The sequence below is a fragment of the Copadichromis virginalis genome, linkage group LG12, assembly GCF_057382275.1.
Source record: "Copadichromis virginalis isolate Kocher_CV1m ecotype Utaka linkage group LG12, C_Virginalis_male_GT1.1, whole genome shotgun sequence".
Taxonomy (NCBI): domain Eukaryota; kingdom Metazoa; phylum Chordata; class Actinopteri; order Cichliformes; family Cichlidae; genus Copadichromis; species Copadichromis virginalis.
Window position 1 is genome coordinate 16,812,849 of NC_140629.1, and position 21,124 is coordinate 16,833,972.

A 21,124-nucleotide genomic window follows, 5' to 3' on the forward strand; every position below is an offset into this window, starting at 1 on the left:
CAAAAATGAGTTTTTCCTCTGTGAATAATAACCTGAAAACTTGGTTCTAGAAGAATAATTAATGGTCCCTGTGCAGCTGTTTGGTAACATGCTTGTCTTTTGTCTCTAACACAAGGGCAGACTCACAGAGGTGCGACCTTTGATTCCTGGTCTCACAGCCAGACTGTTAAATATTTATCTTGGATGGCAGGGCTGCGCTGCTTCTGGACTCAGGGTGAAAGAATCTAACAGATAAAACCCTCAAGAACTTAACAGAAGCTTAACATTTGTCCAGAAATGCAGCTGATCTTCATGATTACACTGTGGACTTTACAAGAATACAGCTTGAATACAAAGTCTTTCTCATATTGGGTGGCTGCATAGGGCCTGATACCGAGGATGGAAAAACTGACACTTATTTTGGGATTAGTCTTTGTGTCCTAGTCTGGGGCAAGTGTTTGCATATTTGGGGTTGTTAGCGGGTATGAGTTCATGTGAAAGAAAAAAAGAAATACACTTTCCTGGATCCTATCTGCTATCTGGATGTCATAGAAAGTGCTAAAGACTGTCCTTTTTCTCTTTTTTAGATTGATATGAATGTGACACACACTAAAGGCTTAAGACAGTGAATAGACCAACGCCATTATAACACTAAGGCCTATTATTGAGATTGCTATAGAAATCCTCTTTCTTGGCATGTGCTGTCAAACACCGGAAGGTGGTTCTGCTGCGCCTGTATGGGAATTTCTATTATTTCCAGCTGTGGATGGAAACTATTACCAAGCCCCTTTTCCCCTGATGAGCGTTAAAGAGCATGCTCACACAAACACAAGAAACATGCACACACACACATATTACATGCGCACGCCTATGGACACCCAGTCAAACATTCAGACTCAGGCTGAATCATTCACAGAAGATAAAAGACACCCTGTTGGCTTTACAAAGAGAAAGAGGGAGGGAGAGTTTGAGAGAAAGAGCAGCAGCAGTAGTGCCCTCCTTCTTTTTCATTCACTTCCTCTCTCTCCTTGTGTGCTGCAGAGACTTCACCGCTCAGCCTGCACTCTACAGCCTGTAAGTACTGTACAACTTGTGCCTTGGCGTCTCACAGTGACGAGCGCAAAGGTTAGAGCTACAAGGATTTAAACGCTCAGAAAGAAGACTTAAGTTTTTTTTAGCCTCTGTCAGTTTTGACTTCAATTTTCATTTGAGACTCTAGCACAGATGTGATATTTGCTTCTTCTCGTCACTACTCAGTTCATCACTGGCACTGACAAACAACACAAAGCATTATTTTTTTCACTGGTCTGTTACTGCTGTGGGTTTATTTTCAGAATGTGTTTAAGTGACCTTAAGCAGCTGTCTGTGGTTCAAAAGATGGTTATCATCTGACCTTTATCCACACACCGACTACTATGGTGACTTTACATGTGTGGATATTTCAGTGTTTTCATGCTTGAAGTGCACTCTATCACTCTTTTGGAAACAGGCATTAAGACCTGCAAGGATTTATTTCTATACAAGACATGTTTAAAGTGTGATCCAGAGTCCTGGGACATGTACAGCTCAGAAAAAAAATGTTGTTTACCGCTAAAATAAACTCTGATGCATTTTTGTTTGTTCTCAGTGACATTCCACATGGGCTACCTCAGCGCATAACCTGTTGTATGGCCGTCGTCCCTTATCAGTTGTCTATCATGGTGGCAATGTTTTTCTAAGCATCTTTCATTTGATTACAACAGTATCTGCTGTCTCCTGTCTCCTCAGAGGACAGAGAAGTTGATGCTTAAAAAAAAGGCTTGGGCCGTAGCCACCAAGTATTTTAAGGTTTTTAGATGATTAACTTCCTGAGATCTTTAGCTGTCATTGTTTTAATTAGCTTGTGCGGTAAAGGTCTGCTTGATTTCATCAGTAACAACGAAGGGCTGAAGTACAAGATCATCTGTGATCCTTCCTATGGTGATTATCTGGTTAAAAAATAAATAAAACAAAAACAAAAACATGGAGCTGACAATGAGTAAACCTTCATGTTTGCTTGGCAATAAGAGAGTAAGACAAACTGAGCAAGGATTTTAACTCAGAGACGTGCTGAGCACCACCGCGCCAAACCTGCTATTGCCTCTTGCGTGATTACCTCGTTTAGGGGCAGAGTGACAAAGTACCAGATTTGGTCACAGCAGGGTTAAAGTCTGTGCCAGCAGGACACAGATTATGAAGGAAGGCTCCTCTAGATCGCCCTGCACTGTCCGTTTAGGTTCAGCAGCTCAACTGGTTGGCGAAAACAACCCTGTGAAGCGTACAAGCTCAGTAAGTGGATATCTGCACCGAGCTTTGGTGTACCAAGCCAGACCGCTGAATTATTGAAAGAGCTGAGTGCTTCGATTTCAAGTTGAAACTGGCGAGCACATGCACAAAAACATACACTTTTAAACAAATGGGCAGACTGTTGGGTAGGCTCTGATAAATTTCCTTCTTTGTCCTGCTGGCTTTCAGTTTATTGCTGGAATAAAACATGGATTTAAAAGGAGGGATTGCATCTGTCAGCAGGTGATCGGATCACTCACCTGCAACACGGACATTGTAAATCAGTCTTCCTGCTGCATAATATGTGCCAAAGCCAGCCTGTCAGCACATTGGATTTCAGGTTTTACACCGTTTGTCTTTTTTGGCGAGAACTGTGGGCAAACTGGAAATCCTGGTTTCATTTGGGCAAGAACTGTGTGTTTATGTGTGTGTGTGGGTGTGAAAGACAGCGGGATTTAAGAATGTGTTTGTTCCTGTTTGACTGATCCCCTTCTAATTTGCCTTTAAAAGGGCAAAACATATTTCAGTCTCTTGTTGTTTCATTTTTATCTTCACATCCAATAAAGTATCGCTATTGTGTGCGATCATGGGAGAAAAGTCAGCAGGACTTGTGCTGTCAGTGGTTGCCTATGTGGCGTAGAGTAATGACTCTGAAACACTTCCAGAGCTACAGGAACAGAAAGAGCTCTTATTCTCCCTTCATGCCTTTGGCTAGCCAAAGACCTGGACTGTGTACACACACACGTTCACATAACACACACACACACAGACACACAAAAGGAGAGGAAGCCATGGGATAGATAAAGTTAGGAGGGGACATGATGGAGTCACTGGGTAGTGTCTGGGAGGTGGAGGTGATGAACTATTTTGGTTCTCCTTTGGTTAACCCTGTGCTGTGAAATATCACCTTATGACAACAATAGAGCTGCTTCACTGAAGGAGGTGCCCCAAACTGACAAGTCAAGTACGAGGGGGGCACTTTTTGAATATGGGGGGGTCAAAATGGGTTGCTATGGCAATGCCTGTCAACCGGAGAAGTCTTCAGTGGAGGCAGGGAGAGAGAGGACTGGAAAAGAGAGAGAGAGAGAGAGATTGTGTGTCCTGGCTAGTTTCATGAGTCAGAGAAAGTGGAGGGAAGGTCTGCAAGTGTGGTTTTCATGCACAGCTCATGCAGACAGAAAGAGGTGTGAGTGGGTAAGTACACCAAATGGGAGCACAAATATATGAAAACCAAATGCAGGGATTGACCTTAAGCATTGTGGCTGTCTGGAAATATGTGTAAGTTTTAAAACTGTGTTTTGTTTAAGGTTGAGTAACCTGTCTGACTGCTCAGGGATTACGTGCTGCTCTACAGGATTAATGTTGAGGTTTACAGTGTCTTAAAGCATGTTAACTCATGTAGTTAGTGTTGATACGGACAACAGGAGTGGGCTCCACTTGCATCTGAGCAAGTGGAGAAGAGAGCAGCTGGAGTCACAGCTGGAGCACTGAGGGAGAGAGGGAGAGTAAGAGAGAGCTCTGGCTGTGCGTATAGCAGAGAGAGAGAGACCTGGCATTGGGGATAGTGTTTCCCAACATGTCATCCCTTGTTGCTTTGCCCAGTGGGTAAGTGTACACTGGCAACTGTCAGGTGAGCTGAGAGGAAATAATTAGTTCTGTCAGGATTACTTTCCCATCTTGCAGCAGATATCAGGCCTAATGGCCCCAGGACCGTCCAGGCATCACTGTCGGGGTAATTTCCACAGTTGGCTTTGACTCCCTTTGTAATATTACTGAGGGTCTAGCTGCCAGCACTCATAACCACTGGCTGCACTCAGCTTTGAAGATGCAAGATGACAGGCATGAGGATTTGTGACATTTTTCTGCAGTTACTCTGCTCTGAGCTTTGTATTTTCTCATGCTTTGTCTGGTGTATCGAACACAAGCTCAAATAAGGAATCACTTTAAATGATGTGAAGCATGCTTTTTTTTTGTAAGAGCAAATCTGATAAAACGGAACCTACTCTGGCTGTGATTTACTGCCTTTGGGCTTCTCCTGGGAACGCATCGCCTCTCCATTGACAAGAAGTACACAGACTCCTCCTGCTGCTCAGACTGGACGAGCACCATACAAGGAGGTGAAATACTTCCCTCCTGATAAATGTGTGTATCCCCTCAATAACTGCATATCATAAACTTGCGGCCGCAGGACCTTGTATGGGCTGCGTCGGCACATCTGCGATGCTGCACACGGGAAGCAATGTTGTGCCATCGACCTCGCAGAGCTGACCTCTCGCATAGCTGCAGAGTGACTCACTTTATGTGTTTGGAAATAAAAGCCTGTTTTATTTACTCGACAAATGTGCTTGTAATTACCATCTCACCACTTTTTAAGGCAGCATTCTGTTGGTTTTTACGGCGCTCTTATGTAATTTACTGGGCAGCAGTAACACTGTGTATGTGCAGATGAGGTGATAAGACTTTACCCTTCAGAGCAGGTTAAAACAATATCCACACTCCTATACATGATTAGAATCTTTTTGCACATTTTAAGGATTTTATGGCATTCTAAGAGTGTTTAAGTCGACACGTTGTAGCCGGTTTTCTTACACAGCTTTTAGAACTTTTAATCAGACTCTTTGCAGCAGTTCACTCTTAAGGAGTAAATGATTAACTCTTTTGCTTCTGCTTACCGTGCTGCACAAAAGACTTGGGGGCTCATAAATGGTGATCAATTCACATGGCACTGTTTTGCTTTCTTTTAAGACCATCTTTCCTAATTTGCAAAAAAACAAAACAACCATCAAATCACGACTTTCCCAGTCGCAATCGCACAAGTTCATGGGTCAGCACTGCCGCAGTTATTCATCAGAGTATGTGCGGCCACCTTGACAGACTTGCTCCCACTGAGAACAATATAGGACGTGCTCTCTCTTTGTGCAGTGCAGATGGAGGTCATCATAGGTCAGAGTGTTCGCAAAAAGACCTGGCTGCAGCTCTCTATGGAAGATAGAGAGATTTAGGAAAAGGTTGACTTCTTGCCATCAGCTGGTGTGATTAGTGAGAGCTATGTGATCTTTGAAATGGGTTTACATTTTTTTTGTAGTCTGCAAAACTGCTACTATATTAGAAATGTTATTAACAGCTGTGGAAACCTCCTTTTGTGACTCAGAGGAATCACAGGGGTGTGGTGAAGTTCACTGACCTCGTAGCTGCTGACTGGTTCTGCTCTGCCTCAACAACTTCTGATAATAGCTTGGTTTGTCATCAACTCCCTTTGGACTAAAAGGAGAAGTAATCTTACAGCTTCACTAAAGTCACTTTTTAAAGTTAATTGTGATACAAATGTTTAATTTGATATTGCTGATAAAACTAAGTTGACGTCAGTTTTTTCAATCGAATATGTGGCTCAATTCTTTGAGACACCGGATGAGTGTCCTTGGGATTGATTCAGAGAATTTCATATGAAAATCCCCCGATTCTAATTCAGCCTGTCCTCAGTTACCCTCTTCTTTACTGAATGGAAAGCAAGAGAAAATAAGAAGTATTTTCAGCAAGCTGGAAGTATAAAATTCTGGTGTTGTGAAATCATGTCTAGAGCGGGGCATCCTCCTTTCATCTCAAGTGCACATGGGCCTTTTATGGCTCTGTTTTTCTTCCACCCCCAACCTGATCTAGGGGTGATAAAGGACCTCTCACCTAGCAGGGGGCTTTACTTGTAAATACGTCTGCTATGGCACTGATGCAATTTCACCATGACAGCATCACAGGTCTGCCTTTGAAAGCTTGTAGCAGCCTCCTATGTTGTGTCTCAGTAATTACATAAGAATGAACTGGGCGTTCAGATTAAATGTAGCCAGACATCTGAACAGCGGTTTTCTTGCTACATATCAACTCAGAGTTTTCCTTATTAGGTAGGATTGTGTTTGGTGCTGTCAAACAGGGAATGCATGCAGTGCTGGAGAATTACTGGGTTGGATTTTGCTCTCCAGAGGAATGAGAGTCACTATTATGACATGAGCTTACTCATCAGGAAGCTACTTCGCTGAAGTAGGATATTTTAGCTCTTAGGCTTCTGAACAGAGGGAGACCTTATTATGCCTCTCTACTAGTATAGCACTGCTTGATTCAGTTCAGAATATTCCATATTTGTGTTATACTGGCCATTTAAGTGTACCCACCCAACGGTTCAGAGCCACCCTCCCTTTGAGGCCACCCTTGAAAGTTAGTTTGCTGCTATACTGACAGCCAGAGCTGTATGCCTCAAGACCATGTTAAAGATAACCACTCTCATTCACATGAAAGTGTGAATGAGAAAATGCAGTCTGAAGCCTGAGCCTTTGGCTAACAGGGATAGGTACATACACTGAGCTGGTTTGATCCCTTAAGGAGACACAAACGCCTTTAGGGGCTGTGTCAGCAAGGGTATCCAGAGTAAAGCCCTACCAAATAAAACATGCAGAGTTGCCTGCTGTTATGACCCCTTGTGAATAAGGAAGCAGCCAAAAGTAGCTACACTGGCCTAATTATTAGAGAATTTGGCAACAACAAGTACTCTTTAAAATGAGTTACAACTGTAAGAGTGTAACGTCTTCGGGGAATTCTTTGATGTTTGCAGATATTTGGAGGCTAGAAGAGATAATGCTGAGCTATCTTAAGGAGACTACAAAGACATATGACAAAATGCAGCTGTCACTGACTACTTTATGTGGAAACTGAAATGGCAGCAGTGACAGGAAAACTGTTTCGTCTTCCCAAGTTCTGCTGAAAATTACTCATCTATTATTCATCAGTGGCACAGCCCCTTACAGTGAGAGGCTTTATAGAGCCAGGGAGACCAGATGTAAACACAGAGCAGCGTGTCAAACACGCTGTAAATGAGACTTCATGTACGGAGCTTGTTTGCAGTGTTTCCTGCCGTAGGATGGATAATAATTTTGTTGTGATTGCTTTGGGCAATGATAGGTCATCGGTCATGCTTGAGCATTAATGGTATTGTTGAAGGCACAAACCTCGGGTTCCCATCTATTTTGTGTTATGTAACTGGGGTAATTGAGGGATGATGACTCAAATGAGTGACATTGTTGTCTGGAAACGGGAACATTTGCTATATCAGAGCACGGACTCTGTGCTGTCTCTTTCCCTTGTGCACAGAGACGCAGAGTGCTTATATTTCTTGGTCTTTACCACAATGATTATAGACTAATGTTCAGCTGCAAACGACACATGGAAAACTCATTAGTGCAAATTGTGCTGGGCAGCTTTCAGCCTGTAGTAGCCTGGTTTGTGCTTGGTCACGACTTTCTTGGCATGCTTCAAAGACATAGCTTTGGACTGCAAACTATCCTTAAATTAGCCTTATTGTTTCCTTCAAAAGTTACTACTATTTTCTGTGTTTTCATGGGTGTAGGGGGCGGTTTTCAAACTGCCTTTGTAATAGTTTGGGTTTCAGGAATTAGTGCTGAAGAGAAGGTGTGGTATGCATACGTACATGATGCGGACCATTTAATCTCTATAGGAGTCTGTCTCATTCAGGAGCAGAAATAGCCTTCCTCTTATTCTCAGCCTGCCTCTGATGTTGAGACAGCAGGCACAATCTGTTAGTCTGAGGTGCAGCTGATTTGAAACTGGTGTCTGCTTTCAGTAGCTGGCCCTTTCCCATCATCTAGCTGCTTCAAGTCCAGCTTATTACGACACTGGGAAGAGTGAGGCAGACGTGTGAGTCACACTCATTGTGTTTGGGTGGGTTTTTCCTTAGTAGTGGGAAAAAGTGGGTGACGTTCATTTTCCCTTTTTGGAAAGCTAGTGGGATGGGATAATGGAACAGCTGGACAGTCTGCCTAGATGTAAAATATGAACTTATGACTGGGGAGCTTTGTGCTACACCACACAAGACATGACCAACAAGGAGATAATTGGGGGACATCACCTGAAATAAAAAAGTAAACAATAATATCCTTCGATCTATGGATTCTCACTGATACACTGATGGGACACTTCTAGCAAAAACAGAAATATGATCCATGAAGGATATGAAAACCAAATCTATTTAAAGTTAGTTTTTAAAAGAAAGAAATCACAATTTTTGGCATACAGCAGAACTGTTGTTATGAGCCATTTCTGTGAAGATGAATCAGAATTTAACGTTACTTCTTATTTAACACTTTACCTTACACAGAAACATTAAAAGTCACATTTGAATAAAAAGAAGGCAGCTGGATAGGTGCTGTCAGGGGCGTGTCAGGAGGGGGCATTTGTCATTGGACAAAAATACTGTTACTCTTACAACACAAGGATGAGTTGAGAGCATGGATAGGATAAGTAGGAACACAATTTAGGAAGTACTTTACTAAAGTACAGGTTTAATGTACTTGTACTTTAAGTATTCCTGTGTTATGCTATTTTCTCCTTTAATTCCATTTTAATCCGGATACAATTACTATACTTTGTACTCCAGAGAATTTTAAAGCTTTACTTTCTTATTGATTTTTTTATGAATTTGTGTCTCTGCAGATGCTTTTGATGCCGTGCACAAGAACTTGATATCTGTCACACAAGAACCACAACAGATCTAATGCAGTCGCAGGTAAAGTCAATTGCAGCTATGCTAAATATTGACATTTTCAACTGTTTAGCAAATGCAGCTGTCTTGAATAAGCAAATATGAACAGGCGGGAGAAACACTCATTAGTGTGACGCAGATCAGTCCAGTGTAGTGTCACAGTCACCATGCCATTGGTGCAGATAAGAGTTCAACCATGAGGCAAAGGGGATTTCCCATGACCCCTAGGATGAAGGACCAAAGCACCTGATAAACAGGGTTGGAACAGAGGATCCAGCATGGTCTGGGGTATCACTATGGAGACCGTAAGACAATTGCTGCCACTGCTGGAGTTTTGGTTGACATCCTCGACCCCTTCCCAACCTCTCTGCCCTGACTCCACCCCCGGCTCAAGAACAGGGAGACCTGGTGAATGGGGAGTTAATGGGCTCATAATGACCCTCTCCTGTTTCAGTGCTGCCTTTCTGCAGCTGGAGCAAGAGAGACGACAAAGTGGGTGCAATACGACTTTTCCGCTGCTGGTGCTTTAAATAAATTTGGGGTCTTTTCATCAGAAGCTCTTCTGCTCAGGCCAGTTATTCTCTAGAGAATAGCTTGACCGCCAACAAGTTCACATGACCTTATATAAGCGAGTGCTGTTTACTCAGCGTCAATAGGAGAACATGACAGGAGCAAAGTTCACACACTGTTTTCGTTCATCCATATTTTTCATTTCCTCTCTGTTTTAGCAAAGCGTGGAAGTGGTTGCTGATCCAGATGGCACCCGGATAATCTACTCCGGGAAACCTGGAGTTTCTTCAGATCAGCAACTAATAACTTCTCCGGATCTGACCCTCAAAGTGATCATCTCTCCTGGACTACCCACTCCTCCCCTGAGCCCCTTCCATTCTGCAAGGCTGCCGTCTGGAGAAATGAAGGTATCTAACAATGCTGAGGCTGAGGGAGCGGTATTCAGGATGCAAGTGCTCCTCCTTGTGGAAAAACAAAGCATCACACGCTATATATACATCAATGTTTCGAAATCATCACTCCTGCAGGTTTGAGCTACATAACGCTCTGACGTTTGGCACAGGGCTGATTTCTACATCTCTGTCCTTTTCAAGGTGTCAGAACTAAATGGGGGGAGCCCAGCAACTCTCAGCTTTGGATCATACTATGGACCCTCGCAGTCAAATAGTAAGATTACAAAATTAAAGTAAAGAAGTTGTAGTTTGAAAAGGGAAGAATTTGTAACCTGGAAGGATTTAAAATGTGAATAACAAGAAAAAGAGTTACCACATGTGCTGAAAACAAAGATGAATCAAGTCACTGTGATTTATATGGTAATAAATGAAAGCAGGTGAAGAATAAAATGTTAAATTTGGTTGAAAAATCAGCCGGTGTGTAATACCCTTAACTTGATCTATGGGTTTCATATGATGTAGGAGGATTTATAAGCAGACAAATTCCTGTGTAATTAAGTGAAACAGCACAATAAAGGAAATGTTGTTACTGTGACAACTTAGGCGGACTGTCCAACGGCCTTCGGGGTTCTGCCACGTTACCACGCAGCACGGGCCCCACCAGGGAGGAAAGGCTCATCAAGTTCTCAGGAATTGGCCCAGTGGATGAGACTGGGATGCCCATTGCTTCAAGATCAGTAAGCCAGAGCTAGCACTGCTTTAATTCTACAATGCTAGTTACATAAGAAGTGTTGTTGTTTTTAGCCAAATCCTTTGACTTTCTGCGCCTCCTCTTTCTTTCAATACCAGAGTGTGAACAAACCCAAAGACTGGTACAAGAGCATGTTCAGGCAGATTCACAAGAAGCCAGAAGGTAAGGACACTCCCCCCTCTCCCTCACATACCCAGCTCCAGTGTGAATTCCTCTCGGTGTCCGTGTCAGGTACTGCTGAGGTGATCCAGCAAACAGATTACTGCGGGGGCAGAAAAAGGCATGATGAAAGAGCCCTAAGGTCTTGTGTCTGTTCTGTTTATTAGCTTTGACAATAATCCAGCTTCTTATCTCAGCCCCTCCTAGATCAGGCTGGTTATTTGCAGTCTATTAAAGGTTTCATAATAGAAAAACATTCCCTGTGCGCACAGTAAAAAGTTCCCTCACAGCACTCGAGTGGATCCTTGCAAGTATTTTGGTTTAGACAAGCAGGTGCTTTGCTTTATCTAACAGTATTACAAAATGAAACCACTGAGTCCCAGCTATCAGTATCTCATCCGTATCTCAACGCATGAGATATAGTTTAAGAATGAAAACACTGGAACATCTGCATCCTTTACTTTATGCTTATTGACTCTTTTCTATTAAAGCCTTCCACTTCTATAATTGGACAGCTGCTTGTGTAGATTAAAGCTTTATGTACAGAACATATACAGCACATAATGGACTCTTTAGTACACTAGTACAATGTTTAGTTGCTTTAATTTAAATGAGATCTACTTTTTATGTGTGAAACATTTACTTATAAGTCTTAAATTAGTAAAGAACAACAAAACACTGCAAGTGAGCTGCAAGTAATCCTTAAACAAGCACATAAAAGAAATATGTTGGTGTGACATTCCTAATCACTTAGTCTAAGAAATAATTTCCTTGTTCACCAGAACCTGAGCTGGAGCCTTCAGAGAAGTGGTCAGCTGAAAGTAAGGAAATTCCCCAAATTCCACATTGTTGACTTGTTCGGTTATGTAATCAGTTTTTACTTAAGGCTGATGTGCACTGATCTGCAGGGATGCAGTTGTCTGCCAACACAGAAGAAGGTAATGAAGCAGACAAGAACCTCTTCAGACTAACACCTCATGGAGCTCTACCAGACTGGTGAGATTTGAGATAACTCCTTTGTGGTCACGGGATGACTTTTCATATCCCAACATGAAAAAAGACAGGAGCACCGAGAATAACAAACGTTTGCAACTTTGAGAAATTTAATCAAGCTTTTATATTCAGTGTAAGATGGATGTTTTAGACCTAAGAGTATGAACTTAGACAGAAGAGGGTCGAAAGCAGGATATCCAACACAGGTGCTTGCTGATTAGTGTTAACAATTAAATACAATAATACTAGAAATGCACTCATTTCCAGAACTCAACATTGTTACAATCAACCACACAGAAAGTCACATTATGCCAGATGCGTTCACTTAAAATGTTCTAAAAAGGCACAAACACTGCAAACAGGTCAAGAGGTCAAGTAAACTGACTCAGACCGTCCGAGTAATGATGAGCAGTAGATGGCTTATTGCCATCCACCTTTTTCTGAAAGCAGGCAATCCACTAAAGTGCTCATTCCTACCTATGAAGTTGGAAAGAAATTAGCTATAGAGATGAAAAACTTTTCAAATTTTTGAGACTTATGGATAGCAAAAAAGAAATGTTTTTAAGTGGCGGAAAAGAGCTTTCATAGAGGGGCTTCACATTATGCTGACAGGAAATGGAAAAAATGTGTATAAAAAAAAAGTCAAATTCTCATTTTGAACTTATGCTTGAGATTAATGTTACTGTGCTTCTGCACCACATCCAGATCTATAACAGGTTAAAGTTTTAGATCAGATCAGTTTTAACATATTTTTATTGCATGAAGCACATCTAAGTTCCATATACTTATTTATAAATTAGTATTTGTTTATATCTTAATTAATAAATACTCATTTACAGCAATTTTCACATGAGATACAGACTGCTGCTGATGTCTTATGTGAATAGCTGTACCATCAAAAACTACAAAGCCAAGAGCGTATGGGAAAAAATGTGTGGGACGGACAAGTTTGGATTTGTTGTTACAGGCGCTTACAATGAAGTCACCATTAAACTGCTGTCCATGGTGTGCGTCTGTGTGTGTGTGGGTGTGGGTGTTATATTTCAGGAGCGAGGATGTAGATAGACTGTCAGACCCAGGAAAGCAGCACGCTCAACCAAAGAGCATATTCGACTTTGAGCCTGGAAAGAGCACCACCTCAGAAAGCCACAGTCAGGTACAAACTCACATGCTCTCATAGTTTAAAAGCAGGCTCTGATTCCTGCATTAAAAATGTTCCTTCCTGATTCTCTAAGCTCCAGGTTGTTGTTTGTTCTTACGAATCGCATTCTTTCTACAGTCTTGCACTGTTTTCCCAGTGCAGAGCTCAAGAAGAGGTTGCTTACCTTTTCTGTAAGGATTACAGTCTAAGTCTTTGTATTCCATCTTCTCACGTGAGGTGTTTAAATAACTTGAGAGTGTGGTCAGTGTACGGTACCTACCACTTACCACCAGATGTACTCACTCCTTTTATTCAGAGGATCCAGTAGGCTCCCAGCATTCATTCATTTATCTTTTCAGTCAAAAAAAGACACTACCTATGTATTTATGTTGAGCCTTGAGGGGTTTTACACCTTAAGTCAGTGATTTACAGGCTGGTGAGGCTGACGCTCTGAACTAAGAGCCATTGTAACTGAGTGTGCAGTGAGTACTAGACCGGTGTCTCTTTAGAGTTTCTATTTTGAATGCGTCTTGCAACAATGTCCCAGATCTGGTGCATATTGTGCCTTGTGTCTACACTTGTGAAGAAAAGAAATCTTTGTTTCCACTCCCCCACCGGAGCTGTGGGGTCTTGTGATGCGTATTATGGTCCTAACCTCTTGTGGTGTATAATGGCTCACAGCATGGAGACTTATTTCATTTCCTCTTTATGACACTGGCCAATGTTGAATCCCCTGGATAGTATTTACAAAACCAGCTCACAGACCATATCAGGTGTTGTGCTGCTTCACAGTGACATTACAGTTTGTGACTGTAGTGAGGATGACCGCCCCCCCAAAAGGAGGGGAGGACTTGGCATTCAGAAGGACATATTAAGCCAAGGTGCTACAAAAAAATAGAGCATTAGTCTGTGTTTCATACCAGCAGAGCCTTTTAAAGTAATGTTTCATAGAATCAGGGATGAAGGCAAAGAGGCATTAAAAGAGGGATTTCTGTGCTAGTTAAACCAAAAATGCAGATTTATGTCTCTTGGCAGCCAGCCTATTTCTGAAGAAGCTACAAGTGTTAGATTGTACACAACCTGGGCCTCAAAATCCAATAAAGAACAATATAAATTAGTGAAATATTTTACAACTAAGCAACCACAGAACTGAGACATCTCTGGGAATTACATGGGGCGTCTATATAGCTAGAGCCCAATCGATTTATCTGGGGCCGATATTATCAGCTGATATTAGTGGTTTGTCGGTTTATTAGTGTTGGCATTTATAACAGCCTGTAAATGAACATTTAAAAAGTAAAGAAATGCTGGGTGAAACGCCCGTCAGCCACGTTACAAGTGTTGATGTTGCATAGTTTGTCCACTGGAGGGCGCTCCTACTTGTTCTAACGGCACAAACACCGACAAGCTGATCCTGGCAGAGCAGAACGACTAAATAAATAATTACATATTATAGGGAAATCTGTTTATGCTTGGTGTGTGTGACAGAAAAAAATAACTGTTATTGGAATATTGGATTTTTAAATCACCAAATATCAATATTGGTATTCCAGTATCAGTAAGGCTCTATTCATTAATATCATTTCATTTCAATTGTTTTCTTTTTTGTTTTTTTGTCCATAGTCACATCTATATGCACAGAAGCTACAAGAGAAACCCAAGTCTCCTTCAATAGAGGTGAGCTTCTTTTACAGTATTTATTTCTCTGTTCTAAGATGTCATCTGTTTAAAATGCGTAACAGGGGACATCATCAGCTCCAAACTTCAGACTCTGTATTAGTGTTTTAATCCTGCTATTCCACCTCCATAACTGTTCGGACTCAGGCCAGTCTGGTGTCTGAGCTGAGTCGATTTGAGGCTGAGCTGGACTCGGATATTCAAGGCCTGGAGCGGAGACTTTCCCAGAAGAAGCAGCATCGAGGCTGGGGTGAGGTACTGAGCCCCCCTCCTGACTCTCTCTGCTGAAGCATCCCACCCCCCGACACCACCAATTTAGTAGAATTGCCACTTCCCTACACTTCCAATGAAGGCTGTGCGCCAGTGAGATCCCTCTGCTTCCTTATCTGACATGTTTTCCTATGCGACCTGGATGATATAGTCTGCCTGTCTGCCTTTGCATTCGGATCAGTCTGCTTTGTAAATCGCCTGCTTGCAAGTTCCTCCACAGCGAATGTAGACCTGCCTGCTGAAAAAGAATTACAAAATCAAATTCTTCAGTACTCTTTGATTATTTTCTTCTGAACTCTCCTTGCAGTATCACAGCCAAGAATTGTCATGCTTTTTCCTGATTCCTGTGTGATTGAATCAGCCTCATAGTCTGCAATTTAACTGAAATCACAGGCGGCTCAGACAGATCATGAGAGGTGCTGCTTGTAGCCTAAGGAGGATAGGACCCAGGGGAATTCTTGCTCCTTTGGGAGTGGTCAGCACCTCGACTTTGTCTGAGTTGTTGTGAGATTTCCTCTGAGCTGTGAGATACAGAAGGCTTTAGGGGAAAATAACTGTGTTTACTGTTCACTCTGCTTGCAGGAGGCTAGAGGGAGGGATCCAGTAACTGCTCCAAAGAGTGGCGCTACTAGTTACAGGTCAGTCACTGGCATTGTTACACTTATAATATGTAGACAGAGTAAGGGATGTAATAATGATTACTCTGTATGATATGCAGCTGGATTTAAATTATATCTTTTTTGCTTTCTTACGAGCGATTCTCTATTTTTCCTTACTTTATATGTACCCATATTAACTGGCATAACCACGTATTATTATCCGTAGTTTTTAAGTAATTTAGATCATTTCTACCTCTGTCTGTATGCATTTCAGGTTGTTTGAGGAATTCTTATTTTGTGGCAATGTTTAAAAGTTTTCAAAGTGATTTTCATCTCCTGTGCACATTGTATCATAGTGGCATATGCAGGACAGGTTAATAGAAAATCCAGGGTCACTACATAACAGACCTCCTCTGAGAGCAACTCCCTGCCTCTTAATCCACTTTAATATTGCGTCATCTCTTAGTAGTACCAGCTCCTTTCTTCCTGCTGTATTAAGAAAACCAGCACTGTGATTTGACAGAAAAACCATTAACTTCGCATGGAACCTGCTGGTTTTTCAGGTGACTTTCTGTTAATTGAACAAGTCCAAGTACAGTATTTACCTTAAACAGCTGACGACATTCCACATTTCTTCCCGTGTGTGTAATGCATTCTTGGAGGATTCTCTCTGTTGTTTGCTAAGTTGAGTTCATTGGTTGTGAACTTTTTCAGTCTCAGGGGATTTGGCTTAGGACATAGGAAATTTAAAACACACAGCAGGGAAACTCTGTCAGCTCCTCACTGCTTCCTGTTATCTGGACACTTTGTTTAGCTGTGCGAGTCCAGCTGCAACCACTAAGATACAAGAACTGTGCTGTCTGCATATGCAAATCAGCTCATGAGGAATCCAAGCTGGAATCTTTCGGGTTTCGGATTCATTCCCAACCCAAATGCAAATTCAAATGCAAACACTCAGGATTGGGATTAATGAATGGTGTATAGGGGCTGTAAAGACAACTAAAGCCTCATACTTTACTGGAAGCAGATTTTCAAGTCAAGGAGTCTGCAAGCCCTTCCAGCCTTTCAGTTATATACAGGAAATGTGCAGGAAACTCACACACTCTCTCACACTCATACACACTCACACTCCCAGCTTTAACTTTGTGCCTTTTCTAAATGTTTGATATTAGAACTGAAAAGAGACATAAACTTTTCAGATTTAAATCAAGGTCACTATGTTCTCCACTTTTTCAGCAATTCATCAGCATCAAAGCAGCCTGTCCATCACTTTGTTGGCCCATCATCACCCTCTGTGCCCACATATGGTAAACACGGAGCAACACACATGCACACTGAGGCCTTCCCAGCATCTCTGCAATGTCGTCGATAGTGATTTATTACAAAACTCTCCTTAAGTTGATAACAGTCAGCTTTTCCTCATTCGTTAATCCACTCTCACTCAAAGACACATGTGCTTTTAGAGAACAGGCCTCTCATTTAATCAATCCGCATGTAGTTGATGAAAGCCCTGAGTAATCTAATATTTGCTGTTAGTCTCATGGCTGTCTTTCATTGCTAACGTTGTCTCCTGCTATTTTACTTGTTAGCTGAAGCTAACAAGTTACCACAGAAAGTCTTTGTAGTTTTTTTTTCCTCATAAAGAAACAGCTGTGGATGGGTGGGGAGGAAGCCCTTAAAAGTAGGAAGTGAAACCCGGAAGACCTGATTAAAGATTAGCGCTATCCAATTGTTTTTCCTGGAAATTCAAAATCCCTTTTAACCCCATGTAGCTGTTATGATTATAATTGCTTTTACACAGCAACACATTCAAAAACAACAAGGGAACAAAGAAGTGCATGTATCAGACTTCACTTGCTTTCCCTACTTTGCTCCACAGTAGAACGTCTTTCGCCTGCAAATGAAACCATGGAGGTCCCACCTAAAAAAGAGGAGAAAAAGGTATGTTTCTACCACTTTATTGCTACGTAAAAAAGAAGACCGTAATAAATATATTTGCATTTTGATTTTATTTTGAAGGCTGGATTGTTTGCATGTGACAACTGCATTGTTCCCAAAACACTATTTGTTTCTCCAGATGAAAGCAGCACGAGCCAAGTTTGATTTCCAGGCTCAGTCACCCAAGTAAGTTACAGAAGGAACTGATATAATAAAGTTGTAATTTCTTCTCTGAATCTAAAGTTATAGGTGTATCAGAAACTGAGACGTTCCTTACTATCTTTTTTTCTTCCTTCAGGGAGCTCCCACTGCAGAAAGGCGACATTGTTTACATCCACAGGAAGGTAGATGCCAACTGGTTTGAAGGAGAGCATCATGGAAGAGCTGGTATTTTCCCCACAACATATGTGGAGGTAAACTTCTTCTTCTTCTGTGATGTGCTGATATTATGTATAATGGCAAGAATTTGGCTAAAAACTCCAATGTCTTTCACAGGTTTTGCCTCCTACAGAAAAACCGACACCTATAAAGTCTCCCACTCTGCAGGTGCTGGAGTATGGGGAAGCTGTGGCTCTATTTAACTTCAATGCGGACCTACCTGTTGAACTTTCTTTCCGTAAAGTAAGTGGCTCATAATGCATCGCTTGTTTGAACTAAAGGTTAGAGCAGAAACAGAGCAAAAACATATTTCCATTTAGGTTTTCCGAATCAGTTCTTACTGTTTATGTCACCATTTAAAGCTTTTTTAACCTCGATTCTCTATTTTAGGGTGAGGTGATCAGCATAACCAGGCGAGTTGATGATCAGTGGTTGGAGGGCAGGATTCCAGGAACAAGTCGCAGCGGCATCTTCCCAGCCAATTACGTTCAGGTCAACAAGATGCCCCGCACCAAATACTCCATGGATGACTACTCACCGGGACCCATGTCACCAGTCTCTCCTGGACCCCAGAGTCCAGGACGTCCACTGCACTCACCTTCCCCACGGTCACCGCTGTCCCCTTTCACCTACACTTCCCTGAGCCCCAAACCTGACCACTCCCCCGTGAAACCGTCTTCACCTTCACTGCTCGGCAGCCCAGCTTCACAGTCACGCTCTCCCACTCAGACACCCGTGCCCAAAGAAATGGCTAATCGCTTGCACCACATCATTTCCAAACCGGTTTCACCCACCAACCACAACAATCACTGGGCTGGGACACCCTCAGCTAACCAGAGTGCCGCCGTTAAAACCATTTCACCCTCCACTCATTCATCAACGTCAGCACACAGAGCGGGAGCTCCCACAGCGAACACTCCCCGATACTCTGACCACTCGCAGGTCTGCTCTCACTGCCTTTCTGATAAAGTGACACATTGTACACACCCACAGTGTTATTGTTTGTGCTGACAGGAATGTTGTTCATTATTTGCCATTTCATAATGATGACATGAGGTTTTTTGTTTTTTCCTAGGGTGCAATACCTAATCAGGCTGCTCCACATGCCAACTCCCTGCCGCAAACGCAAGCACCAAACAGCCCCGGTTCACTGATGGTGCAACACCAACCGTACGTCATCAGATGTTTTTGTTTGTTCACATTGTTACAGTACAGAACAAGTGTTGCAGCTTTGGTGACTTTGTGGTTAAGGCTGCTTGCTCTCAATTTTAGGTATAAAGCTGTTTACAACTACAAACCACAGAATTCAGATGAGTTGGAGCTCAGAGAAGGAGACATTGTACAAGTGGTGGAGAAATGTGATGATGGCTGGTTTGTAGGTATGTGGTTTATACCTTTATATATAAGTGCTATTTTGAGTGCATCATACTGTGTATTGTAGAAACAAGACACTGAAGCAAGGCTTTATATAAAAATGGATGGAATAAAAAAAAGAAAGAAAAGGAATGTTTTGGCTTTGGGCGACAACTTGAATGCATATCTTTATTCATGTATTCACAATGTAATACTTGTCAAACTAGTCAAGCGTCTACAATAGTTTTTGTCACCAGGAAACAAAAACACATTCTTTTAATTCAAGTTTGCCATTTGACATGTCACCCTTATTTAGATTGTCTGGGAATCACTACAGATATGTCTACAGTGTTAAAATGTACATAAGCAGACACGAGGATCCTTTTTTGTTAGCAATTTCAAAACATTCTGCAGTGTCAGTGCCCCATCTAGTGGACAAAATGATGTATTGCATATGTAACAGGCACAGTTAAACAGCAGAAGATCCCACAGATTCACAGTTTCTGTTTCATGAACACACCATATGTTCTGCCCCCTTTCTAGGTACGTCAGAACGGACTCGTGCTTTTGGGACTTTTCCTGGGAATTACGTGGCACCGGTTTGACTTCCTCACTTACTGCTTGCCCACATCCATCAGGGGTCATTAGAGGCCAACTACTAGTGCCAATATCCACCACACTCCCCAAGTGTTGATTAGTACAGCCTGCATGTTCATGATCTGAAAGGGAAATGATGTGATTTCTCACCTCACCTCCCTGCATGTTTCCATGTGTGTTGCACAGAGATTCAATGAGCATATTTTCAAGCACATCACTTCAGAAGATTGAATGAATGCAGATGACACTGTTTCAGATTGAAAGAATGGATTCTATTGTTCCGCGACTCTTTGCAGCTGCAGGACATTTGCATTTCTCCCCACTGAACAGCACTGTTTCTCCAGAGGTCCTCACAGTACGATACTGCATTCAGCTTTTCATCACCACAGTGCCATCACAAACCACTGAAGTTTCAGTGAAGACCAGAACCTTTTCTAGCTTTCATGGAATATTAATATTTCCTTCAAATATTTTCCCCAGATTTTCTTTCAGATCTCTGAACAGACCCGACGCAGTTTTGAGGAAACAACACGATAATCTGTAAATGGTGCTCAAAGTAAAGTGCAGTGAGGGCTCAGACATATCAACCTATTAATGCTGAAAAGTATAAAATGCATGTATTGGTCGCCTAAGCAAGTTATTGATTGTATAATGGATGGTATTTCTCATTTATAAGAAACAAAGTTAAACGGAAAATTTGAAAGTAAAGAGATGGAATGTGTTTGATGCTGTAAGAGAAGTATTTGCTTTGAAATTGAATGTACAAGATGAGCTGTGTCTGTAAGTCAAGACTAGACGATGGCTTCACAGCGATTGGCTGAATGATCTTTTAAGGTATCTGAATTTATTCTGAATGTGCCAAAGCTAACCTTTATTCACACGCCTGTGTTAACCTGCACATTCCCAGCTCACTTTATTCTTGCTACATTGTTCTACTACTGCTTCTACAGTGTTTTCCCAGCTTATGGGGGTAATTTTGATAACAGTATTCAGAAAATCACATATATTTGTGCCCATCCAACCTCAGAGTTTGTAATCCTAACTAAAACATCTTTATTCTAAAGTTATTTTGCAATTTTATAAGATACATTCATGATTTCACTGTAAAAAAAATGTATATTTAGCACACACAAAAGATGATTGTACAGACTGTAACCTGTTATCAAATGGAAAGCATAATATATATTTGTTTTTAAAAAAATATATTGCATATGTATGGTACGCAATTTTTAAAATAAATCTATTAAACATTACAGAGTGATAATGAAAGAAGCTTTTGTTCATGTGTTAATTTTGTGGAACAGTAATATTATTAGATATTATTAGAATAGCTAAACTAGATTACATATAAGGTGACCGGGACTGTGTTTTTAAATGTTTATGCAGGTTTTAATGAACCAATAACACAAACACATACATGGTTATCTTTCTCCATATGTGCAGCAGGAAGTGAACAAGCCCACGTGAAATGAACAGATATTAAACATATTAAATGTATTAAATAAGCTAAATAAATGGAATGATATCCTACTGACAAATTGA

General features: G+C 41.6%; 1 protein-coding gene across 6 annotated transcripts; it reads left to right on the top strand.

The window, feature by feature from the left end:
* Window positions 1-910: 910 nt before the first annotated feature.
* On the top strand, window positions 911-21,124 carry sorbs3 (sorbin and SH3 domain containing 3). 6 transcript variants are annotated; one of them, XM_085475017.1, is made up of 21 exons: window positions 911-1,053; window positions 8,776-8,848; window positions 9,553-9,741; window positions 9,928-10,000; window positions 10,330-10,463; window positions 10,576-10,639; window positions 11,419-11,457; window positions 11,545-11,632; window positions 12,677-12,785; window positions 14,394-14,447; window positions 14,595-14,702; window positions 15,300-15,355; window positions 16,553-16,623; window positions 17,196-17,257; window positions 17,394-17,440; window positions 17,553-17,667; window positions 17,750-17,875; window positions 18,023-18,574; window positions 18,708-18,802; window positions 18,905-19,011; window positions 20,063-21,124. In XM_085475017.1, exons 2-21 carry the CDS (start codon window positions 8,837-8,839, stop codon window positions 20,080-20,082), a joined length of 2,121 nt encoding a protein of 706 aa, XP_085331143.1. In that variant the 5' UTR covers window positions 911-1,053; window positions 8,776-8,836; the 3' UTR covers window positions 20,083-21,124. The 6 variants fall into 6 exon arrangements, with proteins under 6 accessions (XP_085331143.1, XP_085331145.1, XP_085331141.1 ...); XM_085475019.1 differs by having other exon boundaries at window positions 18,023-18,124; window positions 19,529-21,124; XM_085475015.1 differs by having other exon boundaries at window positions 914-1,053; window positions 17,199-17,257; window positions 19,529-21,124.